This window comes from Labeo rohita, chromosome 11 (assembly GCF_022985175.1).
Source record: "Labeo rohita strain BAU-BD-2019 chromosome 11, IGBB_LRoh.1.0, whole genome shotgun sequence".
NCBI classification, from domain to species: domain Eukaryota; kingdom Metazoa; phylum Chordata; class Actinopteri; order Cypriniformes; family Cyprinidae; genus Labeo; species Labeo rohita.
In genome coordinates, this window is record NC_066879.1 from 1605213 (window position 1) to 1630902 (window position 25690).

The following is a 25690-nucleotide window of genomic DNA, read 5'->3' on the forward strand; positions in this document are numbered from 1 at the left end:
TATAATCCACAGAGAACAAACTTAGGGAAACACAGGGAACCAGCAACCACGACGACCAATAAACGTGAAGACAATATAATCACCGACAATGACTAGTGGAACAAACAAACCTTAAATATACAGAAACAGGGGAGTGGTCACAAACAAGCAAACGAGGGGAAGTACAAATAGGGGCAAGACTAAACCAAATGAAACAAAACCTAAGGGGGGGAAACACGGACTAAACCAAATACACTAGAAACAGAAGGGAAAAACTCTAGGAAAAACAAAACAAAACTGAACACAATCCTGACATTATTATTATTATTATTGATAGTATTGACAATAAATTGATGATGATGATAATAATAATAATAATAATAATCATAATATAATCATAATTGTTCAGTCTTAACAAATAATGGTTTAGTTTAGGCAATACATTTTTTATTCAAAATAAAAGATGGATCATTTTGTTTACGCTGTAAACAGTAGTAAATTATCTTTATATAACAACAACAACAACAACAATAATATTAATGAAAAGAAGAATAAAAGAACATAAGAGAGAAAAATCACATACTTTATTATGTATTTATTATGTAAAATATCATGTAAATATTTTGGCAGACAGCAAAAACATAATTATACACTTCTAAATAACCATAATAAGAGCACCTGAATGACTAACTATAATTTATGATTACAAACTGTAACGTTGGTGCGAATTATTGTGATTAATCGCACCCAACATAATCACAACTGTGAATTTTTATAATCAATTTGCAACACTACAGAGTATATGGCACTGACTACTTTTAAAAACAGGTTCATTTGCATTGTTTTATTAGTATTATTTTGTGATTTATTTAGTATCACTGTTATTTTAAACCATTTTTTTTTCATTTCTTGATATCTAATTTGAAATTTGGGTCCTGAAGCAGAGCAGTGATGTGATCTGAATATGTTTAGGCTGCTGTAAGCGGGCAGAGCGAGAATGTTAGGCTTCTTTCCCCCTTTATAGTGCTCATATGCAGGAAGGCAGAACATATTTATGAAGCTTTGAAGCATTACAAAGATGGAGTGGCATTATTTTGTAGCCACAAAGAGGTGTGTGGGATGAGATTGCATTTTAATCCAAGTGCATCCTGAACTTTCCACCCTTGCCTCCCTCTCATAAACTGCCCTATTTAGGGTGTCTACGCTTGAGGCGGATATTCATACCGCCTCATTTCAGCGGGTGTCATTGATGATTTCTAGTGAGAACCCTAAAGCTGCTCTTAAAGTGTTATGTCCCTCTACAGCTGGCAGATTCCTGAAGGTTGTCATGTGAAAAGGCACCAAGGCATCATTTGCCACTGGGCTTTTTATGGGAAGGCGATAGAAGGGACGTGATAGCTCTCATCTGCCATGCCACGCTATCTGGACAGCTGGAAACACAAGGGTTGGGGTGTTGTAACAAGGGCGAGTGACTTTGGAGGACACTAACAAGCGATTAGAGAGGGGAGGGAAGAAAGTGCTTTCAAAACAGCCTCGGAATATGTTGATATAGCAGTCCAGGAATTAGCCTTTAGAGCAACCGCACGTTTAATTGCTCTCGAAGCAGAGCGTCTTCGTGTATGATAAACGTGAAAGTGCACTCATCAGCAGTAAATGTCTATTAGCATGTCATCAGTATTCTGCAGGTCGTGGAGCTCGCAACAACAAAGTTTGTTTACTAAGAGCAATCTAGTGCTCCGACACCAGAGCTGTGCAGATAACAGGGCTGTTCAGCATCTGCTTCTAGATTAGCCATTAGTTCAGCCCTTCACATTCACGCAAGAGCATGTAGTTTGCAAAACACGGTGTGCTTTTAAGAGCTTGGGCTTGATTTGTTGTTATCCACTTGTAAAACATGTTGCCTGACTGTTAAAGGGATAGTTCACCCAAAAATGAAAATTCTGTAATCATTTATTCACCCTCATGATGTTCCAAATCTGTATGACTTTCTTCCATCTGCAGAACACAACAGAAGATAATTTAAACAATGTCAATAGATTAAGTGGTCATTGACTTCCATTTTATTTTTGTGGAAACTAAAGCTTTCTTTTATGCTTTTCTTTTTATGTTTTTTGGAGGTGATCTGTCCTTTTAAGACTGTTAATAGTCAGAATCAGTTCTTACACTGCAGCTCTTGATGCCCAATTTTGATTTGTCAATAATATCTGATTTTATGGACGACTATATGCTGTATATCCTATATACACCATACACTTGACGAAACAACCCAAGATAGACGAATGAACCAGAAAAGCATCCATCTGAGTTGCTGTCATTTTCCAGTATTGCTTTTTCAATGACCTATATGACTTGCATTGACAGGGGAATATCCAATTCGTCTGCTTACACGGCAGACACAAATGCACACTTTTGATTCATGTGATTTATTTGAATAAGGCCTAACACCAATCTGAGAATATCGGAATACATGTAATTTTTTATGCCGTTTTTTCAATAGGTCATGTTCGATCTGTGCTGCATGGAGGGGTAAAACAATTGGGAATTGGGTCACTTGAACCATGTAATGTAAATGCAGCCTAGGTGTTTGATTTAATGACTATGAAAGCAGAATGAATGAAGCTTACTAATGTCTCTTATTGTGCAAGAATCATTAAAGGATTAAAAAATCGAAAAAACACTAGAATAGTGTTATATATTTTGCTGACTTGCATACTTAGGTTATCCCAAATGTTTCCAAGAATGTTTAAAACCAGAGAAATAAGCAATTTTAGCTAGTTTAACGGGCGCCATGTCATTGCGACGCCTGCCAATGACGCCACACATACTTGATTTTCTGTTTTTATTTTGCAGAAAACATGGAAACCCCAAAGACACTTGTTTTGCATTTTATTAGACAGGTGACGAACACACAGAGTAGCATTATAACAGAACTTTCAACACATTCAAATGTATCTAGTATGATAAAACAGCGCTGCTTTTACCTACATACGCATGGCCGGATGAATCACTTGACTGTGTTATAATTAAAGCTTGCTGCTTTCAAGCCATGTATCGCACTCGTCCTTCATTAGCAATAGCTCCAGCGTCCTCGTTTTGCTTCCACGACTTTCATCCCCACCATGCTTCATACTACAGTGACCTTAAAAAGTCTTTAATCCATTAGCCCGAGTCCCGACGGATTGCATCGGACAACAACTCCTATGATTTCCTTTTGTTCTTTGTTTGTTTTGAATATGCACCCTCTAGTGGCGAAAACTTGCATATTGTGCCTTTAATGCATGCTGTTTTAAAGAAAAGGAGATGTTTATTTTCAAATTCTTCAAAACAATAAATTCAACATGCTACAGTCATTATCCTGTGAGCATACAGAATTATTCTGGACCTCATAAATCCTCTGTGAAAAGATATTTAGAAAAAAAAAAAGCTCTAAAATGATGATCCTTTTGCGAGGGACCTCCTTTCTGAATTATGAAGGCTGACATTCTGTATATAATTCAGCCATGACAACTGTTGGAATAGTTCTAGCATATTAATGGACATGACAATTTTAATGTATTTGGTTTTATTGCAAGCTGTTGCTATTGCTGAGCAATTATGGACTTGCTACTGCCAACAGATACACAGACGCTCTGCTGCGAGCTTGTAAGATATGCTGCATGAATAGGCATACATAAATCCCATAACAGATCTAGACAGGTGGAGTTGGGGGAGGTGGAGGGTTTAAGAGGAACTTTGATAATACACTTCATGATTGGCTTACAGCGAACACTGAACCACACTATTTAATCGTTGAGCCAACAGCTCATTAGCTGCAGAATCAGCAGAGTTAATCAGCTTGTGCTGTGTAGTACTTTTATTTTAACCACCATTAGAGTATATATATAAACCTGGAGAAAAACATCCAAATTAGCTATGAATGGCATTTTAAACACTTTGTGTTTCTTGTTTTACTTTCTCTGTTGCGGGTGTTGTTTTATTGACCGCTGTTACTCTCGAGTCCACTTAACTGCAGAAGTCTAGTAGTCTTTCTTCTCTTTGACTCATTTGTGAGCGTGCACTGAAGCTCAGATAAAATGCTGGAAAGTCTCTCAGCTGTGGAAATGTCTGGAGCTAATTGACACAATGTTTAATAATAGTGTTCCTATGCAAGAAACAACAACAACAAATTACAATCTTAAATCCACACGATGAAGTTTCTTTAAAACTCAGGGAAAATAGTAAGACTTTTTCTGAGCGAGACTACCAGGGAAAGTGAAAATTGATTCCCAGGGAGCTCTGTGAGCGCAGAGCTGAGAATGAGACAATCCAGACGTTTTCATTTGAACAGTGTCAGTCATCAAAAACAGCACAGAGACTCTGACCGCTGCTGTCAAACGGAAAGGCTTCAGTCAGATATTTTAAATGAACGGGAAACGAAAGTATGACTCAATTAAAGACACTGTTGTTTGCCTACAACAACGGCAAGGCTCATTTGCTATAACAAACAAGAAAACAAGAGAAGCTTTCTTGAGGTGTCAGACGTGTTGAGTTCTTTGTCTGGGGTCGATGAGGAGAAAATGAACACATTAGAGCATCCACACCGAGATATCAAAGGAAAACGCTGTTTATTTGATTTCAGAAGAAATACATTTGACATCTTGATGCGTTTTATAACGGTCAAATGCTCTCTTGGAGATATTGCGTATTGGATTTAGCATAAAGTCACATGGCATTCACACTCAGTAGTGCGTCTAACCGCAGTGCCACACCTCTAGGTCAGAATAAGCAGCAGCAGCGCTGTGGTGGGGAGAAAGTGCTGCAATTTATGTCAGAGAGGTGTTATACACAGGGGGGGCATTTAAACTGTAAAATGTTTTGCAAGCGCCTTACTGCCAAGACCAAACAGCCAGTGGCGTGTTGCAGGCTTCTGAAATGAGAAGGCAATGTCCTCTCTCTGTTTTGTGTGTGTGTATGCGTGTAAAATCTTTAATTTGACGTTTACACAGAACCTTGCACTATAAGCAAGCAACTAATGCTGTAGTATTTAATACTAAAATGTTTACATTCTAATGTGTTTTATGTTACATCACATTCAACTCTCATTTACGCATTTTTAAACATTTTCATTTTTTTCCAAATTATAGCTAGTACAATAATGCGTAACTGCTGTAATGACATTTTTGAACTTGAAGACTTGTAGTCACTTTTTGTGTCAGTAATCAATATTTTTTTTATCACTAAACTTCTGCAGGTATAATTGTTACATGCATATTTTTTTTCATTTTGACTTGGAAATGATTAAAAGTGGTGATGTAAACTATCAAAAAGTTCAAAAGTTTGGATTTAGTAAGATTTTATTTATTTATTATAAAATAAATTGATATTTGTATTTTTCAAGGAAGCACTGCATTGATCAAATGTTAGTGTTAAGACATGTATAATGTTACAAAGATTTATGTTTAAAATAAATGCTGATCTTTTGAACCGTTTTCAACAAAGAATCTTAAAAAAAACAATGCTTCCCATTTTTCATGAAAATATTAAGCAGATTTTTGCAAGGATGAGAGATGGGCATTATTAAAAAAGATACTGCCTCTTTAGAAACGAGAGCATTATGAACACAATTAGATTTTGTATTGTGTCATTTTTCTGTTGTTTTATTTTTGTACTGTTGATTATTTTCTCATCCAGGTTTTTTGAGGAAGGACTGTCTCTTACGTCTCCTCTGAGAAAACGCCCCTGCAAACACGACCATTCAGCCAGTGATTTTGCAACTAAATGTCTTTATGTAATGTCTATGAAACTTTCAGAGCTTCAGAACTTGCAGTTTAATTTAATAACAGGATAGAGCAATTTCTCAAATGGCCTCACTCTAGTTGAAGTAGACACATCTTCCGCACTGAATGTGCTTTACCTTTGATCTCAAGGGCCAATCCAAAAATTACAAGCATGAGTTGATTCGCATCCAGAATTACTGTTGCGTGAAACTGCTGATCCAGAGTTGTTTCTACATGGCAGTCACAGTCATATTCATAATGACAGGTGAAGCAGAAGCTGATCACAGACCAGCACTCTTCATCACTGAATAGAGCTCAAATCCCAAAGCTTAACAGGCTTCATTCGTTTCTGTGTTCGCTTCAACAAGATCACTGATCTAGCTGTAATGAGCCTCCCGTTTTCCCAGACGAATTAGATGAAAGTGTTTTGGTTCTATTCTCTCTGCTTTGTAATTAGTGAAGATTTCATGTTGTTGCTGTCATTTCTGCACACCCCATAGGAGAAAAAAGAATTCTGGGCAAAATATATTTCAGATATCTTTAAATTTTTTGTATGTGGACCTGGACCACAAACCAGTCATATGTGGCACAGGTATATTTGTAGCAATAGCCAACAATACATTCTGTGGGTCAAAATGATCCATTTTTCTTTTATGCCAAAAATCATAAAGATATTAAGTGAAGATCATGTTCCATGAAGATATTTTGTAAATTTCCTACTGTAAATATACCAAAACTTAATTTCTGATATGCAAGTAATATGCAAAAGAACTTCATTTGGACAACTTTAAACACGGTTCTCTAAATATTTTGATTTGTACCCTCAGATTCCGGATTTTTAAACGGTTGTGTCGCGGCCACATATTGTCCTATCCTAACAAACCATACATCAATGGAAAGCTTATTTATTCAGCTTTCAGATAATGTATGGTATATATCTAAATAAATTAACCCTTACAACTGGTTTTGTGGTCCATGGTCACATATTAATATACTACACTAGCTTTCAGATGATGTATAAATCTCAATTTCAAAAAATTGACCCTTATGTCACATATATGATTTATGTGTAATCAAAAAATGTCTACCTATATATTGCATTTACCTAAAACATTTTTGGGAAAGTTAAACATTAAAATTTGAGCTTTTTGAGATGTAAAAAAATTATGAATCTAATTAAAATGATGTTTTAGAAAGAATCTAAAAATATTTCCCTACAATTTTTTTTTCTTTCTCTCTTTATAGGACAGTGCAACCATGCAGTTCTGTGCCAACAAATTGGACAAGAAGGACTTTTTCGGGAAATCGGATCCCTTCATGGTCTTTTACAGAAGCAACGAAGATGGCACGTAAGTGTCCCACATTGATTTAAAACATTACAACTACAGTATGTGTTAGCTATAGGTCCTGTGAAATGTGTATCTCCTATGATACCCAACGCCCACCCTCACCGTCGTGGTGTGAGACCGGCGAAACATTTCACTGCTCTGTGGGAAATTTATGGGCTGAAAATGACTCTGTGTGTGTGTGTACAGAGGAAAAGGCCTTCTGTCCTGGTGTTACCCAGAGTTCTCCATCAAAGCCTCTTTACTTAAGTGACCGTGGTTTCGTGTTTTCAAAAGCCATGATGTAGTTTGCCCATTTTGTCTTTCAGACCAAAAATACTCAACAGAGCAACTAAAAAAGCTGAGGCTCAGATGAGTCAGATTGTGCTTTATCAGTTTTAGGGGGTGTTTCAATGATGCTCTTGGGTGCTGATGAAGGGGCTAATTATTAATTGTTAAATAATCTATTTAACAATGCTAGTTTAATAATTAGGCTAAAATTTCAAATACCTGTGGAGACTATATCATTTACATGAATTATGTCATTTCTAAAGTCCGATTTTTATAGACTTAGTAACGTTTTGCTAGCTGATACTGTAGTCCATATGGTTTGTCAGCTTTGACCATTATCAGATAAACAGAGCAGGTGGCTGATGTCAATTGTATTCAAGTTTCCTCAGAAGTTTCGCAGTGCCTTCACTTCTTTGTGTTTCTGTTCATTCACTCAACACGAAGGTTTACGATCTGCCATAAGACTGAGGTGGTGAAGAACACCCTCAACCCTGTTTGGCAGCCGTTCACCATTCCCGTCAGAGCTCTCTGTAATGGAGACTATGACAGGTAAGGTACCCAGACCAGCACTAGCTTTCTTATATAACACCATTAGGTCTCTCAGCAAGCGATTTTTGTACGGGTAACTCTTCAACAACATGATGTTTTAATAAATGTAGTAGCTTTTATGCCCTCTTTATGTGAAAACTCCAACATCAACAACATTTTTGCCACTATATATGCCACTATATATATATATATATATATATATATATTTTTTTTTTTTTTCAAAGATAAATGTAGTTGGTTACCAAGGACACAGCAGAAGTAGAGCTTGAGATGAAATATGAGACATGTGATGTGTGCAACATAGGCTCATTGGAAAAAACATACTTTTACCTATGTAGCTATACTGTACAATTCACTGAAATTTTCTAGTTGAAATAAACACTAGTGGCAGTAAAACTGAAACACATAGGAGGTTTTACCATAGTGCATGATTTGTAAACTAAAACATTTTGATGTTTGCATCATTTAACCAGCTCTATATGGCTTTCTGTTGTAGTGAACTTGCTCGGAAGCTCACCTGGTACAGCATTGCACGTGCAATGCAAAGCACTTTAGTACAAGTCCCGTCAAGCTCAAAATGTATTTTTTAATCTCATAAATGATGTGAAGAATAGAACAGCCAATATGTGCCTTTTAAAAAGCTTATTCAAGAGTATTTGTATACAAAGATGACTGAAAAACAGATATAATGATGTATAACAAAACTAAAATACATACAATATGTCAAATTAACTCATAATAAGCTTTTACAAAACTGTTATAGGGATGCCAGCAGATTGTCTCCATGGTTACTACATAAACCTCAAAGGAATTATTGAATGTCAGTCATGAACTTGACCTTTGTGTCTACGTATTTCCATGAAAATGCTATAAGCATTAGAAATGAATTATATATCATTTCAAAAATAGAGATACTGTAGAGAGAACGCTACAGTCGCTACAGTAGTACATGCTCTGCCCACCTCCTCACACATTTGACAGAGCGAGGGTCACCACCCTGTCCCGACCAATCAGCTTGAGGAACCAAAACTGTGTGTCAAAAAATTATGTTCTTGCCTGTGTGTGCTTTAGCTGCTTACCCAGGGTTAATCTTTCATGACAGCCACAACGCTGCAGCACAGTGCTGAAATGTGCTGCATGCTACGCCAAATCAGAAAGTGAGGCATTTTGACAACATTTCATAGTGTTTTTATTCAAAAAAGAAGGTCTAATATCTTCAACATTGGTCAGTGGTAAAGGTTTAGCGTTGGGCTGCCTGTTTTTCAACCAATAGCAATAGAAACATGTTTGTAATAGTCATTATTTTTGAAATTTCATTTTCTGCAACTAGGGAAATAAAAACGGTCATAATAGAGTGCAGTAGCATTGGTGTTTTTTTATAGACTAAACCCCAGAAATGGGTTAGCATTTAGGCACTTTAGGTTCCATCGTCCAGAATCATCCAGTATTATTATTATTTTTTTTTCTTCTGCCAAGTGGCTCAGATAAGGTTTATGGTCTATGGTCTAAGGCATTGTTTCTCAACCTTACCTTTTCTCTGACACAACACAGTTTTGATAAGTAAAAAATCCCACAGCACACCACGAAGCACTAAAAAAAAAAAAAAAAGCTAGAAAGGGCCGGGGGAAAGATTTTTGTCCAGTAAATAAAAAATGCGTCATCAGAGCTGGTATTTTGGCTCTATTTGTCTGTCATTAGAAGTGCCCTATCTGAGGCAGTAAATTGATCGCATTACGTTTTTATCAGTTTACAGGTTATAAGGTTTATTGTAGCTATACGGGCACTCAGTTTTTCTTGATGTTTAATATTTGGACAAAATCTCATGACAAAAAAGATGAACCGCTACGCACAGGATATTTAAAACATACAAAAGAGTATTGGCTACAACTAGACGACAAATGCTGACTCTTCTCTGCTCTTGAAACAAACAAAACATTAGCCTTTATAGACACTGTTTCATGAATAAAAAACACGCTATGCATATTCAGACATCAGTTCTTTATTTACCCTTGCACTGTGAAGAAGTAGATGCTTTCAAACTGCGCGTCGTGGCACTTCGTTCTAAATGGAGGCTGAGCAAAGTTACGAGGTTTGACTGACAATTTGAGGATCCAGCTTTTTTGAATGCATTTCATTGGTTAAATATTTGTAAAATACACATAATGATCACCAATAGCACAGATTTAAAATAATAATAACAAAATATAATAGAGATATAATGTTTTGATAATTTTCCATGGGACACCTGACATCTTGGCGCCCAACAGTGGTTGGCAAACACTGATCTAAAGTCTATACAACCTCAAGATGGCTCATTCAGTCAAACTGATGGATAAAGATTATTTGTAGTACAACCTTATGGTTTGAAATGATTTGTTGAAGTCTTTTTAAAATAGAAATTCCACATAAATGCTTCTCATAATTAAAAATGCAGTAGGCTCATTTGGAAAAAGGTGGTTTGGGTTTTTTGAACCTTAGTGATGTGAACTTCAGGGTTGGCCTACATCATTATAAAAAAGGCATTTTGAAAAATGTCTGTTTGAAATATCTTTTTTTGTCTATACATATTATTGTACTGGACCCCATTGAGTAAATGTTGACAGAGTTCTCATTTTTGTGTGAACTGTCGCTCTGTGTTACAAATTCGGAGATCCTGAGACTGTTTCGTTTATAAATATAAAAATGCTTTCAGCACATCTCTTTTTGTATCCAACTGTCTGCTCTGGCTTATCAAACTGCAGAGCCCTGGCACTCCACCTATCAGGCACGGCCATATCTTTGACAGGCCATACACATCATGAAAGAGCGTTAACAGTGGGGAAATAAACCAGGACAGTGAGTATATATGGAACATAAATTACATGATGTTGCAGAGCCACCACAGGCGGTTGTCTCCTGGGGAACTATGCCGATCTGTGTGAATGAAGTTCCCAAAGAGGACGATGTCAATACATCACCCATGCCATTTATGTAGACGGTAACAAATTATAGCTCCAGAGCCCATTAAAATAGATGTCAGTGTGCATCCATTCTATTCCGAGCTTCAAAAGAGTAGATGCGAAGCATCCCCCACACGTCTCCATGGTTTTATTCTGATCTCAATTAATTTGAGACGGCAATGAAATGAATCACAGATGCTCTACTTTAGACTCGTAATCAACCTCAGGGAGGATATATGCCTCGTTTTATCTCTGAAACCCTTAAGCTAAAGTTTTTTTGAAATTTCCAGTGGAATCAGATTTTCGCTAGAAAACGGCAACTGTCAAACAGAGTTTGAAAATGCAACTCAAAACATATGAATGTTTTATCAAGAGACTACCACAGTTTTGCAGTAAATGCTGGTGTTGACATTCGACGTGGCTTTCCAATCCCACACAACGCATTTTTCACGCAACGCCCGAAGCGATGAGAAACTCAGATCGGCGTTTTGGTTTGAGGTCAGTGCTTGGGAATTAAAAGCAGCTCTGGATTGTACCTTCAGCCTTCAATGTCTTCTGCACAGCTCCTTCCCAGTTTCCCGTCCTCACTGTTTGGGCTCAGAGCGCAATCTATTTTCTTCTCCTCTGTTGTGAGGCTTGATAGACAGCTGCCTAGGGAGCCGTCTCGACGGCTGCACTCTCTTACTGTCAGGGAACATGACGCCCAGGTGACAGATGCTCAGAGAGGTGCTGACTCACTACTTTGAAGATAACGAACGTCAAAGGACGCTACCGCCCACAAATCCGCGGAGGTAGCGTGTTTTGTTGCTTCCTCGACTACAGGAGATTTTCTGATGTATTGCATTCACTTTGCCTTACCGGTGAGGTGTGCAAAAGTTTTGCCTACAAGTCAAACGGCAATGTTGAGGTGAAAAGTTTTTCAGATAGAGTTTTACTTTGGCAGTATAGCGGTTACCCTTTTAAAGGGATAGTTCCCTTGTTGGATGTTCTCGAAAATGAAAATCTGTTATCATCTACTCATGAGAATCTATCTTCATGTTCCAAACCTGCATGGCTTCTAAACACATTCCAAACACGAAAGTAGACATTTTAAACAATGTTTTTGTCAACCTGGTCTCATGACAGAAACTTACCTGTGTGAACTTTTTCGCAAGTTGTAAAAAAAACCCTTACCAATAGGTACATAACACTACAGTTTCCAAAAGAAATGAACACTAGAGATGGTCAAACAGCAAGCACTTTGAATTGTTTTCGTACACAGTTATGTTTACAGCAACACTGTATTTTTAATACAGTAAGGGTAGGTTTAAGGTTGGGGTGGGTGTACATGACAGGGTAGTACAAATGGACACAACACTAAACATAACGAGCTTGCTCGGTAGCTCAGGCGGAACGAAATTGGACTTAGGATGTGGAATCCTTGGGTACGAATCCTGTGAAAACATGACTCACACTGAAAGATGAGAGATTGAAAAACAAGCTATAACGGCATGCTTGCGATTGCATTTTTACATCACATTCGCTTTTATTCATACTATCAGGTATGTTTGGGTGTAGTGCAGTTTTAACATTTTTAAATGTCAGATAAATAAAAATTTCTACCTCTTTGTGTTTTAGTAACGTGTACACCTATAGTTGTAATTATTGATTATTGTACAGTATACCATCCAGCCTTTACCATAAAACGTACCATATAGTTCATCTGAAAACAAACAACCAAAAAAATACACTCTTTTAGCGCCATTTCTGTTGGAAACTGCAGTGATATGTGCTTATCGTTATGCATTTTTGTAATGAGACCAGGTAGATTTTTGTCCATACATTCTCCAAAAAAACAAAAAAACAAAAACAAAAGCTGTGACTGGAGCAGTACCCTTTCGAAAGGTACTAATATGTGCCATTTAAGTACTAATATGTACACTTTAGGTATTAATATGTACCTTTAAGGTGCAAAGGTGCAGTGTTGGGGGGGTAACACAGGGTGTAACATTACAAGTTACTTTCTATTCACTGACACCTCTCCTGTCCCTGTGTTGAGATAAAGTGGGAGTGAGGTGCAGATACAGTGGCACTTCCTTCAGGCTGAAGCTTATTTATTTGACTTTTGGTGTGAAAGGGCCTGTATGGTTCCCAAAAATATATAACTCTTTTTTTTTGTTTTTGTTTTTTGTTATTAAAAATAAATAAGCAAGCACAACCCAGGTGACAAAAAGTAAAGCAAAAGTAATGTATTGCAATACTTCCCATAAAAGTAACTAAATAACACAGTTAGTTACTTTTTTTATGGAGTAATTAGGGTCCGAGCACCGGTGGGGAACATCTCAGTTGCTCAGTTTCTTCTTCTTCTTCTTTTTCTTCTCCAAAATGAATCACATTTTTAGGGCCTAAACATGCTTGAAAAGTCATGAAACTTTACACACGCATCAGAACTGGTGAACATTTACATCTGATATAGGTTTCAAAAGTGGGTGTGGCAAACTTATTCTCGTTCAATAAAGTGGCCATTCCGCCACGTTTCACGTACATGTATGAAAATCGGTACACACATGTAACACAACAATACCTACGAAAAAGTATCTTGGAGCAAAATCTGAAACCCAACAGGAAGTCGGTTATTTTTCATTTTCTCAGCAAATTTTGCAAGGGCCTTTTAACTCTGGTTGCAGCTTTAATACAATATTGTAATCATGTTACTTTAAAAAGTAACTTTCCCCAACACTGTAAAGCTGTACCATTTAAAAAGGTACCACCCCAGTGGCAGCTTTTGTACCTTTTTTTCTGAGAGTGTACAATGAAAGTCAATAGGGTCTAAAGCTGCGTTGGACCCTGTTTATGTTTCACAAAAGAAACAAAAGTCATGCAGGTTTGGAACAACATGAAAGATATTAACTGCTCACGGTATGCTTTTTCGAATTTATGGACATCGAGGGAGATATTAGCCAACTCATTTGTTTGCCCCAAAGTAAACATCAAGACAGCTCAGCAGAACTGAGCGAGGCACCCCATGACATTCATTTGTGCTTTTATTCCAGAAACACTGTGCCCTCTGGGCATTGACTCAGTGTAATCATAAGAATTATTCACTTTCTCCATAAACGGCTGTAATGATTTGTGTGGGAGTTCTGGACTGTTTGCAGACAGGAAGTAAACAGGAACAGATTTTTTTTGCCAGTCTATAGAGTTTTCTGAAATACCTCTCTGTCGTGCTAATGAGCAAGCTTTAAGAGGCTGCGTTTCGTCCTCATTATTATGGGTAGTAGCAAGCTCTGTTTTTTCAGTAAATCTTGTTGATGTAAGCCGTTGAGCGAACACCTGCCACAGGATGCATTTGCAGACCTGTGCTGCTTTTGTTTAATTGTGACTGATGACTCAATTTAGGCCTTAACAGCGAGAGACCAATCAAAGCACGGTGAAATATGTTCAATCCAAGTCTTGCACAAGTTTCTGAATTGATTAGCTGTGGAATCCCCCTAAATCAGCACAACATAATGTTCATTATTTTCCTGGAAAAGTTTGATGTTGTCACTATTATCTGTTGTACTTGAAAATGTTACATATCCGGTACGATTACCTATTTTAACTCTTAATAACCTCTAATTTTCTTTTGAGCATAGACATGAACAAATGTGTTAGGATGACATTTAGTTACATTTGTGAGATTTATTCCAACAGTTTTGAGCTTGAATGATCTTTTCAATATTGGATGATGCATCATCACCCTGTACATGCTAATCTGATCTCTAAATATGTTAATTGATTGGTTATAATTTCATGTCAGTTAAGCTCATTATACAGTAAAAACGAAACCCACCACAGTTTAGCTGATGCAATTAATGCTGCTTTCCTTGCACAAAAAGCAGGTGGCAAACTGTTCTTGCATGTATTCTTACATTTTCTTTTGACTGTAAGAGCAGTAATTTATTACATAAGAGGAAGCACATTATAACTGGGCAAACCCAGTCAAGTCAACTGCACTTTAACCATTTTAAAAAACTGATTAAGGTGTTTGGTCGAAAGATTCCTAAACATCGCAGTATTCAAATTGCATTCTCTTGATTTTCAGCAGTGTTGGCACCATTACCTAATATGCATAATTCCTTTAGTAAATCATGTGTTAAAAAAACGTAGACAGTGCATGCAAATTTCCAGTGAATTCCCCCCTCAGAGTGTATTGATTTGTCAAACACACCTTGGCTTTTTCTGTTTCCAGAACAATCAAAGTGGAAGTGTATGACTGGGATCGTGATGGCAGGTAAGCTGATGACTGGCTTTTGATGTGAATAACAAAGAAAGAGTTGACGTTATATTTCGCTATAGTGAATCTGTGAATCTTTTCATGTTTTTAGCCATGATTTCATCGGTGAATTCACCACCAGCTACAGAGAGTTAGCCCGAGGTCAGAGCCAGTTCAACGTATATGAGGTGAGATGTCGACCACACAGAATATTTTATTCAGTGCATAAAACTTCAGATGTGTTACTGGATAAATACGACTCAAAATAATGTAGCAAGTCAAATAGTCCAAGCCATACAAATGCTTTTTTTTTTCTTCAAACTGTTTCCTCAAATCCAAGAAACACAGTAAAAATGTTCTATGCATGAGTTTCTAACTCTAAATTAAGATTCTTTTTATGGATATTTCACACTCCTTCTTCAGCCACCCCCATCCACATTCAGTGTCGCAGGTATCTAAATGTCTCTTCTTTGTTTTTCTCTGGTAATTGGTTGGTACAGTCATCAAAGCCCTTGGGAAGCATGCAAATGGGGATTACTATAAGAGCGTTCCTGGGATTCTGCATTATTACAGTGAATTACCATCCCCTCTTCAAAGGATGGTATCTGATACTGCAAGCATTCCCAGCACTCCTACCTTGTAATGTGTTGATGCCAACACATCACCGACACATTATAAAATATCTCATGGCAGAAGAAGCAGTGATTCAGGTGGCCTGTGAAAATGTTGTTGGGAGCTGTGCAATCAGAGCTGATAAAACATTCATAGTGTCTCTTTGGGAGCTAGCGGTATGTGGTTGAGGCTTTAAACAAACCCGTCAAGTTGGTTTATTGACCTTGGAATGAGTTCTGTTGTATTATTTAGGGTACAGATATTCCTGGACATAAGAGGTTGTATTGCCTGGAGCATGTGTGGGAAATTATGTAATTACAGTGTAATAACATAGTTATTACTGTGTAATAAACATTTTATTACAGTACATGACCTTTTTATACATTAATGACACTTTAGATTTACATCTCACTCTGCAATCTCACATCTCAGGTTTTTGTGACTCTGAAGGGGTGATGGGTCACGAGTCTGCAGCGAACATGTTTAAAACCTCTTTTCATGTCCCAATGCTTGCATTCATCTGAGCACAAAGAGTCTATTTGAGCTATTGATTACCTTGTGTTTGGAGATGAATGGGGGACGACCAGGGGTTGCCAGTCTTTTCTTCTTTACTTCACCCCTTACAGCTAAGAGGTCACCTGGATGGTTCCACTTCCATTTGTGTGCTTTTCAGCATCATTATCTGTCTTATTCTTTCTCGTGCTGCCTTTGTCTTTTTTTCTTTCTTCTAGAAACAATAATCTTGACCAAATCTATCTTCTCAGCATCAATTTGTCAAAAAATGGATAGCCTGTCCAGCATTCCTTCATGTTTCCTATCAATATATAAGTGTGGTGTAATATACAGTAAAGAGTCACTGCATGATGGTACTCGGAAATGAAAGTACCATATAAAGTTAAGAAGGCAAGCAACACTATTACTGTTACTTACACAACTAATGCTGCGGACAGAACTCCCAATTTGTATTCAGAGCTGGGTAGTAGCTGATGTATGTAATCTGGATTACATAATCAGATTCCAAAAATTAAATTAAATTTAATTTTTAATTTAATGTAATTAGATTAAATTACTGATTTATTGATTAAATGATTACTTATTATTCACACAATAGCAATATATTATTCATAATTTGTTGATTCTCCCTAATTCCTCTTTTTCATCCTTTCTAAAATAGTCTACTGCTTATTTATGTTCAGAAAGTCTTCCACATAAAAATGCACAATTTTAAAATACACACATTTACATTATTTTTTATTTACATGTAATGCAGACATTTCCAAATTTTTCTGTCATCTGAACATCTTTCACCTAATATATTTACTTGAAGTAACCTGAGATTTTAAAATAAATATTTTAATAATTAAGGATCACATTTGCATGTTCACCATTCTCTGTTGTTTAATGGTCACATGACATGCAAGTAAACAAATGTTTTATTTTGATTGATGTTATCCTAAAATTACTCATTTACTCATTTATGAAGCCCCTGCGGTTTATTTACAAATCCCAGCTTGGGAAACCTTGAAGTAACATAGTGTTTAATGTACTTCATATTATTAATTTAAACAAATGGAATATATTTTCTTACTTTTTGTATTGTTATATCAATATGGTATTAGATCCTATTTAAAATTAATGTGATAAGCGACTTTGGTAAAAAGTAATCTAAAAATAATTAAAAAGTAGTCTGTACCCAAAATATGTAATGTAATGGATTATGTTACAATTTTTATCATGCTATTTGGAATCAGTAATGGACTGCAATTTCTAAGTAATCCACCCAACTCTTATATGTGACCCTGGACCACAAAACCAGTCACAATTTTTTAAAAATGTATACATCATCTGAAAGCTGAATAAAGGACAATATTTGTCCGAGATATAACTATTTGAAAATCTGGAATCTAAGGGTGCCAAAAATAAATAAATAAATATTGAGAAAATTTGCCTCTAAAGCTATCCAAATGAAGTTCTTAGCAATGCATATTACTAATCAAAAGTTACGTTTTGATATATTTATGTTAGGAAATTTACAAAATATCTTCAGGGAACATGATCTTTACTTAATATCCTAATGATTTTAGGCATGAAAGAAAGATTGATCATTTTGATCCATACATTGTTATGATGGAGAGTGCTACTTATGACTGGTTTTGTTGTCCAGGGTCACATATATCATATTACATTACATATAACTCTTCATATTCTTACTTTGGTGGCACCATTTGTTCTTAAAGAAATATTCACAAAAAAAAAAAGTAATAATTTACTCATGTTGTTTTAAACCTTCTATGAACAACACACACAAAGATATATCTGTTTTGTCAATAAAGTGTCGATTCAGTGGGGTCCACAACAACATCTTTCCAAAATATCCCCTTTTGAAATGACTTTTCTTGGTGCAATATTTTAGGTTGGTGTAATATATATATATATATATATATATATATATATATATATATATATATATATATGTATATGTAAATATATATACACACACACACACACAGACAAATAACAGTGATATTTCTTCAAAAGTGTTCATCCAACTGTGATAGATTTTAGGGGTGAAAAGTGGAGAATTCAATGTGAAATCGCATTTAATTCAGAGCAACACTTTCATTTTCAGCGTTTCCCACATCTTCAGCAGGTGGTGGCATATTCCAAGGAAATATAATTGATTTGTTTTTGAGGCACCATCCTGTGGGAGGAAAGGCTGTTTGTTATCTGTTTAATGAATCTAAATCTCACTTCCACCCATTCTCGTCTGTCTGAACTTATTTTGATTTCTGATTTGTTTTCCAATGGCTCTTAGGTGGTGAATCCAAAGAAGAAGATGAAGAAGAAGAAATATGTAAATTCAGGCACGGTGAGTGGTGGCTCAGAGATTAACGTATGAAACAAATTCCACCAATGTGAGTGTGCATGTGCATGTGTGTATCAGAGCATACGCTCAAACACGCATGTATGCGCACACAGACAAAGCCTTTAATTACAGCCGTTTCCTGTGTTCAATTATGTGATGGGAAAGGGAACGACATGCACAGTAGCTTTCAAATGTCTTCCCGCATTAATGAGTATCCCTTTTACACCCGTGCTAATTAAAACAAGTGCTAAAAACAAGAAAGAGCTTTGCTTCGTAGCTGCACAGAAACGTAGTTTCCCTTTGACGGGTCCTCATAAAGCATTCTGTTTAAGCGCTTGTGCGTGTGGCTCGTTGTAATCAACAAATAGTGGAAGCTGACGCTTAAATAGGGAAAATAGCCCAACCAAGACAAACACATTAAACCAAATGTCGCGCCACTGTGAACATTTGTATGTGAGTGTGTGTAAGAGAAAGGGAATGTGGGTGGATAGGGATCATGGAAGTGAATATGAAAGCAGGAATTTGTAGCACAGCAGAGATAATTTGATATGAGCATCATGCTTTGATTGATGGCTGTGCCAAAGTCGCCTTATTGCTCTACATTACAAGATCAGCCTGTGAGAACGTCGCTTCCCAGAGGGTCCGACACTTCGCCCGCATCATTCACTGCCTCATCTGAAACAAGCTGTATTAGGACAATTTCTAACATGACTGAGGCACATAATGTGGCGTCATATTTTTGTCTTTGTTGTAGATTCAGCTGTCTCTTTTGATCTGTTTTTGACGCAGGTGACACTGCTGTCGTTCTCAGTGGAATCAGAGTCGACTTTCCTCGATTACATCAAAGGAGGGTGAGTAGAGAGACAAACGCTCTTGCACAGGCGCTGTTCATGTGCTGTGAATCACACATATTACTGTGCATTGATGCTCTGACAGTAGCAGGGTGGGTCACATGACTTCTATATTTGCATTTTCACACAAACTGATTTCTTACTGTTACAGTAACCAGTGTTATTTTATTTTATTTGTTTTAGTTTCAGTTTCACATTATATTTCAGTTTTGGTTGTAGCCATTTTAGTGTTTTACTTTATACTTATTTCAGTCAGTTGCAAAGCAACATTTCTAATTTTTTATTCATTTTAGTTTTTTTTTTTTTTTAAATCTAATTTATATTTTATTTTATTTCAGTTTTATTTATAATTAACCAAAATGAATTGAAAGTTTTTAGTTTTACAATAGCAACACTGACAATGACAATAACAAGTAAAAATTCTTAAACTGGCACAGAAATCTTAGTGAATTGAGGTAAATAGTTATTTAAAATATATTTAATAATAGTAATAATAGTTTAGTTTAATATAAAATGTAAATATTTTTATGTAAATATTTTTAATTCTTATGCATGCAATAATAAAAAAAATAGTGTGAATCATACATTTTCCCAGTGTATACGGTATAAATTTAACCTAAGGTCTTGATGTCTGTGGGCATGCCAGCCACTCATTTTCACAACAATTTAATGCTTCAAGTTTAACATAAAAATTCGACAAGATCCACAGACCAACATGACCCTCTTACCCTTGTTTTGTGGTGTTGGGATAAACATCATCTTAGAAAGCAACATCCGAAGGGCTTGTTGATCTGACAATCAGCACTGTGATTTCTGCACTGGAGTGTGCAGTGATTGGCTGTTCTTTTAAACTATCTGTCATTTTATGAAACGGTCAGAGCCATCTCTTTGCATCCATCTGCTTGAAGCTCTCCAAGGCTGTTTGACTGAACGCCATACATTCCATCAAAATCAGATTTATAGATCTACCTCTCGACCTTGGAGATTGTGTGGTGAATATATTTGAGATTGCAGTGAGTTTTTCTAGTCATTTCACACAGCCTGAATTCTCACCCTTTTTCAACTTTTACCCTTGAAGAAAGTGTTTCAGCAATAGACTGATTTTAGCATAACTGTTCCATCACATAAAGCACATGTATAATAGCTCTAGACAGCAATTATGTACTGTATACATTGTGTTTTTGCATGTGGATTAGTGCAGCTAATTTATATGTTAACCATGATTTTGTTGGGGAGGATGTGCTCCCTCATCAATATTTTGTTGGTTCTTTGTTGTTTTTGTCATTGTTTATTCACCCTCATGCTGTTCCAAACCTGAATGAATTTCTTTCTTCTGTTGAACACAAAAGAACCAAACAGTTGCTGCTGTCCGTGTACTTCAATGGTATTTATTTCATATTTAATGTATTTATTTTTCATTGATACATAATAGCAATGGCTACTAGCAAGTGTTTCATTTTTGGGTGAACTTTTCTATTAATGCTCTATCACGTTAATAACATACCACCTATACTCAACCCTACCCTAAACACATGGTAGTGTTAACAAAGGCAAATGTGAGTTAAAAAACACATTTGCTGAAGCAGCCATACCATTTTATCATTTAAGTCTTTGAACTCTTTTACCCATATTTCAGGAGGACTCATACCGAAGTACAATGCTGTACCAGGTGTGCTACCAAGCAAGTTTACTACATCAGAAAAGCTAGACGTGTGGAGCTAGTAATGTTATGCAAATGTCAAAATTAAGTTTAGAAATGAGGTCATAACATAGTAGTATATAATCTGCTCTTGTAATCATAATTTGTGTGAAAAGGAATAAAAGATGTTGGTGTTTTACTGCCAGTAGTGTTCATTCATCTGGAAGCTGCAGTGAATTGTATTTATAGGTTTATTTTTGGAGTTTTTAGCAAAAATGTATGTAAACACAAGTTTTCCAATAGGATGATGTGGGGATAACTTGATAACAATGTAGTTCAAGGCCTAAACCCAGATGAATTTGATCAATTTTTGATCAATTTGACTCATCCTTGCTGAATAACATGTTGCTTTTTTTTTAGGGTTCCATCCTTGCTTCTTGTAAACTAGCCTCAATATCTCATTCAGTTTGGTTATTTTGTTTAGAATGTCATGATATTTTTAATCAGAATGACTTTTTTTTTTTTTACAAAAAAAACAAAAACAAATACGGATTAATTCTTATGGATATATATGTAGTTCAAGGCCTAAACCCAGATGAATTCTAATTCTAATTGTAATCTAATCTAAATCTTACACTACCCCTAAAATATGATTGACTGAGAACACGTCCTTCTTTTTTCTTTTTTTTGTTAACAACTGTTAATTTATTTATTTATTATTATTATTTTGTTTTTTTGAACAGTGATATAAAACAAAAAGCAACAGTGCAAATTTAGAACCCAACCCATCCCACCCCTGGTAGACGTAAAAATAAACAAAATAAAAAATAAAAATAAAAATAAAATTTTAAAATAAATAAAATGTAGACCTTAAAATAACAAATAACAAAAAATAAAATAATAGTAACAATAACAATAATAAATAAAATATTAATAATAGATACATAAATAACAATAAGATTTTTACAAAGATTTTAAAAAAGATGACACAACATTACAAACTAAATGCCGTAAATGTACAGTTTTCACATTAGATCCATGTATACGAGAAGTTGAGAGTTCCATCAATATAATGTCCAACAAATACACAGTCCAGGTTCGTCTGTCCATTGTGTGAGGAGGATTCCAACGGTTGACTAGCATTTTTTGAGAGCATTTTGTAAGAGCAGCTTACAGTAAACATCTTTGTTGGACGATCCCAAAAGTCATTCATGAAAAAATGTCAAACATACCTCTGTACCCAACAAATACGATAGGTCCTGTAAAGAACGTGTCCTTCTTAACAAACATGCTTAATCGTTTATTCATAAATTGATGTGTCAACTTGATTAGTTAGTTCACCCAAAAAAGAATATTCTGTCTTCATTTACTGTCTTCATTTTTCCACTTAAATGTCAATTCAAACCTGTATTGCAATGTTTTGTCAATTTCTCAAAAAATACCTTTCATTCTGTAAAAGAAAGAGTCTTACAAGATTAGAACGATGTGACAGATTTTCCATTTGGTATAAAATATCCTTTTAAATAATTATGCCTTATATGTAACGTTGTGGAACACAATCACTCTCATCAATGTAAATCATCCATTTTGAATGCACTTTATAATGTTCTCATTTCACACACGTTGCCACAGTCTAGGCATTGACGTTCCTTTTATTAACCTCCAAGAACAGTGAAAACCATAGATTTCCTATTGGGGTTTAATATAAGCCACTGCGGTCAAAGACAAATAGTGAAATACGACCATGAGCTGATATAGAGAGTGGGACGGAAGTTTTGAGCCTAATGCAAAGTGACATTTAGGTGAATCCCTGTCATTTTCGACTGACTGCCCCAGCACGGGCAGCCCTGATAGGGTTAGAGGGTTTATTGCCGTTGGGTTGTGTAAACATCAGGCGACTGCCTGCAGGTTCATGCTCACATGGAGACAACACAATGAAATGTGGAGAAAACAACAGCGTGCGTGGGCGCGTTGGTGTGCGCATGTGTATTCATGGAGCTGCAACATTGTGTTTCAGAGCGCACACAGCATGTGGGATTGTTTAGTGGTCTGACAGACCATAAATTGATTAAGTCCTCATCTAAATGAAAACAGGAAATTGCCACTTAGAAGTAGCACCCTCTGCATTATTGACAAATATTACTCCCTAAGTAACTGAGTTGGGAACAGCAATAGAGATGATGGGTAGAAGACAGAGGGAATTGGAGCGCATCAAACCCGAGGTCCTCCAGTTTGGAATTAGATCAGCCATGAAGAGAGCCAGTCAAATCTAAGACCTGGCCAAAGCTTGATGAACAGCATTGTGTCTACCGAGAGAAATCATTTGTGGCTCAGATGACATATTCTGCACACTGCACACTACATCAGTATTTCTGCACTGTTTTCAAATAAAAATATCTTTTTATAAAGGAAAATGATAAATGTTAAAAATTATATATGCTGGCATTCAAACGTTTGGTCAAAAATACAGCAAAAACAGTTACATGTTTAAATATTATTACAACTTAAAACTGTTGTTTTGTATTTAACCATATTTTAACATTTTTTTCCTGTGATGGAAACACTGAATTTTAGGGTCTTCAGTGTCACATGATCCTTCAGAAATGATTCTAATATGCTTATTTGGTGCCTAGGAAACATTTGTGTTGTGTGTTTTCAGGAAATATTTGTAGCAATAGCCAAAAATACATTGTATGGGTCAATTTTTTTCTTTTATGCCAAAAATCATTAGGATATTAAGTAAAGAATATGTTCCATGAAGATATTTTGTAAATTTCCTACTGTAAATATATCTAAACTTTTTTTGATTAGGGTTACACTTTATTTTGATAGTCCACTTTAGACATTCTTCTAACTATAAGTAACTTTGCAACTACATGTCAACTAATTCTCATTAATTTGCAACTACATGTGTACTAACTCTCAGAGCAGACTGTTAGGTTAGGTTTAGGGTTAGCAGAATAAGTTGACATATACTTGCAAAGTTTAGAAGAGTGTTAGAAGATATTCAGCAGACAGTTTACTAATACTCTAATAACTAGTTGACATGCAGTTGCAAAGTTACTTACTGTTAGCAGAATGTCTAAAGTGGACTATCAAAATAAAGTGTTACCTTGATTAGTAATATGCAGTGCTAAAAATTTCATTTGGACAACTTAAAAAAAAAAATTCACCCTCAGATTCCAGATTTTCAAATAGTTGTATCTCAGCCAAATGTTGTCCTATCCTAATAAGCCATGCATCAATGGAAAGCTTATTTATTCAGCACATTTCACTAATAACAATTTATTGATTACTTAATCTATGAATCATATAGAATGTCCATTGTTGCTGATGAAGTAATTATTAATAAATGGTTTAGTTCTTCATGAGTTATATATTAACTCTTGATTATCTCTGCATTAGTTAAGCATGAATTAATGCATATTTGTGCACCCGTATTGTAAAGTGTTACCGTTGTATTCATATTTTTGTGAAAAAGATTTTTTTCTTCTTCAGGATTCTTTGATTAATATGAAGTTTAAAACAGCATTTATTTGAAATAGATTTTGTTTTGTAACATTATAAATATCTGACATTTTTGATCAGTTTGACTCATCCTTGCTGAATAAAAGTATTAATTTAAAGTTTTAAATCTTAAAACAAAAGAAAACAGTTTGCCAGTGAGTTAAGAAAAACATCTAAACTTGCCTCAATATCACATCCAGTTTTGTTATTTTGTTTAGAGTGTCATGATTGTTTTATTCAGAATGACTTTTTACAATAGGTTACAACAACTTTAACCTATTAATCATGTGAAAGCTGAGGATCTTTTGGCCCTTGCCAATGAAGAATGTATCCGCTGTCCTGAGCTCCGCCCTTATAGCTGTGAGTGTGTGTGTAATGATTAAGCGCTGACCTTTACCTGCATTGGAAGTGCTCATGCCTGAGTGGCAGATAACCTGTTATAATGTGCTCCGAGTCTCTGGATAGCCTGTGCATCCCACGCAGGACTGGTTTTGACATTTCTATTAAGGGAGATGAGATTGTGCCGGCCGGGGTAAGAGTCTATTGTCCAATAAAAAGTCAAAGAAAAAGAGGTGAATTTATTAAAAGTGTGATCAACATGTCACATTGCTGCACATATGTGACTGCATGTGGTGGCATTTCAATGGAGGAAAGTGTTGATGATTCTAGTGGCCTCCGGCTGTTGGGAGCCCATGACAACTATGCTACATAAAGTAGTGTTACATTTGTGTGACTGCCTTTGGAAGCCGTTAATGATGTCACCGGGACATAATGAATCATAATGGATCATACTACATAAAGCATAATGTGTGCTGTGCTGTCTAGCTCATTCCATTAAATGCAGGTGGGTTTTCCATCACTATGCAGGGCTTTCCTGCCTTCAACAGCACTGCAGAGAACACCGCATCTGACAAATGAGAGGGAGACACATAGTGACATGCGCATCTCCGAAAATCGATTCTTCTTGTCCTTCTGTTTACCCCATCCCAGGAGACCTCTGTTGTACTATACTAACCCATAATGCAAGGGATCCTTTTACAGCCTATTAAGTTTCTAGGCCGTGGAAATGCCCTAGTGCCACAGGCTAAAACGGCTGGCAGAACAACAGCGATGCTGAAAGTAGCTCAGGATTTGCTCTAATG

The 25690-nt window shown here is 36.0% G+C and overlaps 1 protein-coding gene across 1 annotated transcript in view; it reads left to right on the top strand.

The window, feature by feature from the left end:
• cpne5b (copine Vb) overlaps positions 1 to 25690 on the top strand; it is a 119745-nt gene that overhangs the window by 74319 nt on the left and 19736 nt on the right. The window contains exons 8-13 of the mRNA XM_051122691.1: positions 6981 to 7084; positions 7796 to 7900; positions 15050 to 15091; positions 15186 to 15261; positions 18501 to 18554; positions 19341 to 19402. Coding sequence (XP_050978648.1) covers positions 6981 to 7084; positions 7796 to 7900; positions 15050 to 15091; positions 15186 to 15261; positions 18501 to 18554; positions 19341 to 19402 — 443 coding nt within the window. The remainder of the gene's footprint in view (positions 1 to 6980; positions 7085 to 7795; positions 7901 to 15049; positions 15092 to 15185; positions 15262 to 18500; positions 18555 to 19340; positions 19403 to 25690) is intronic.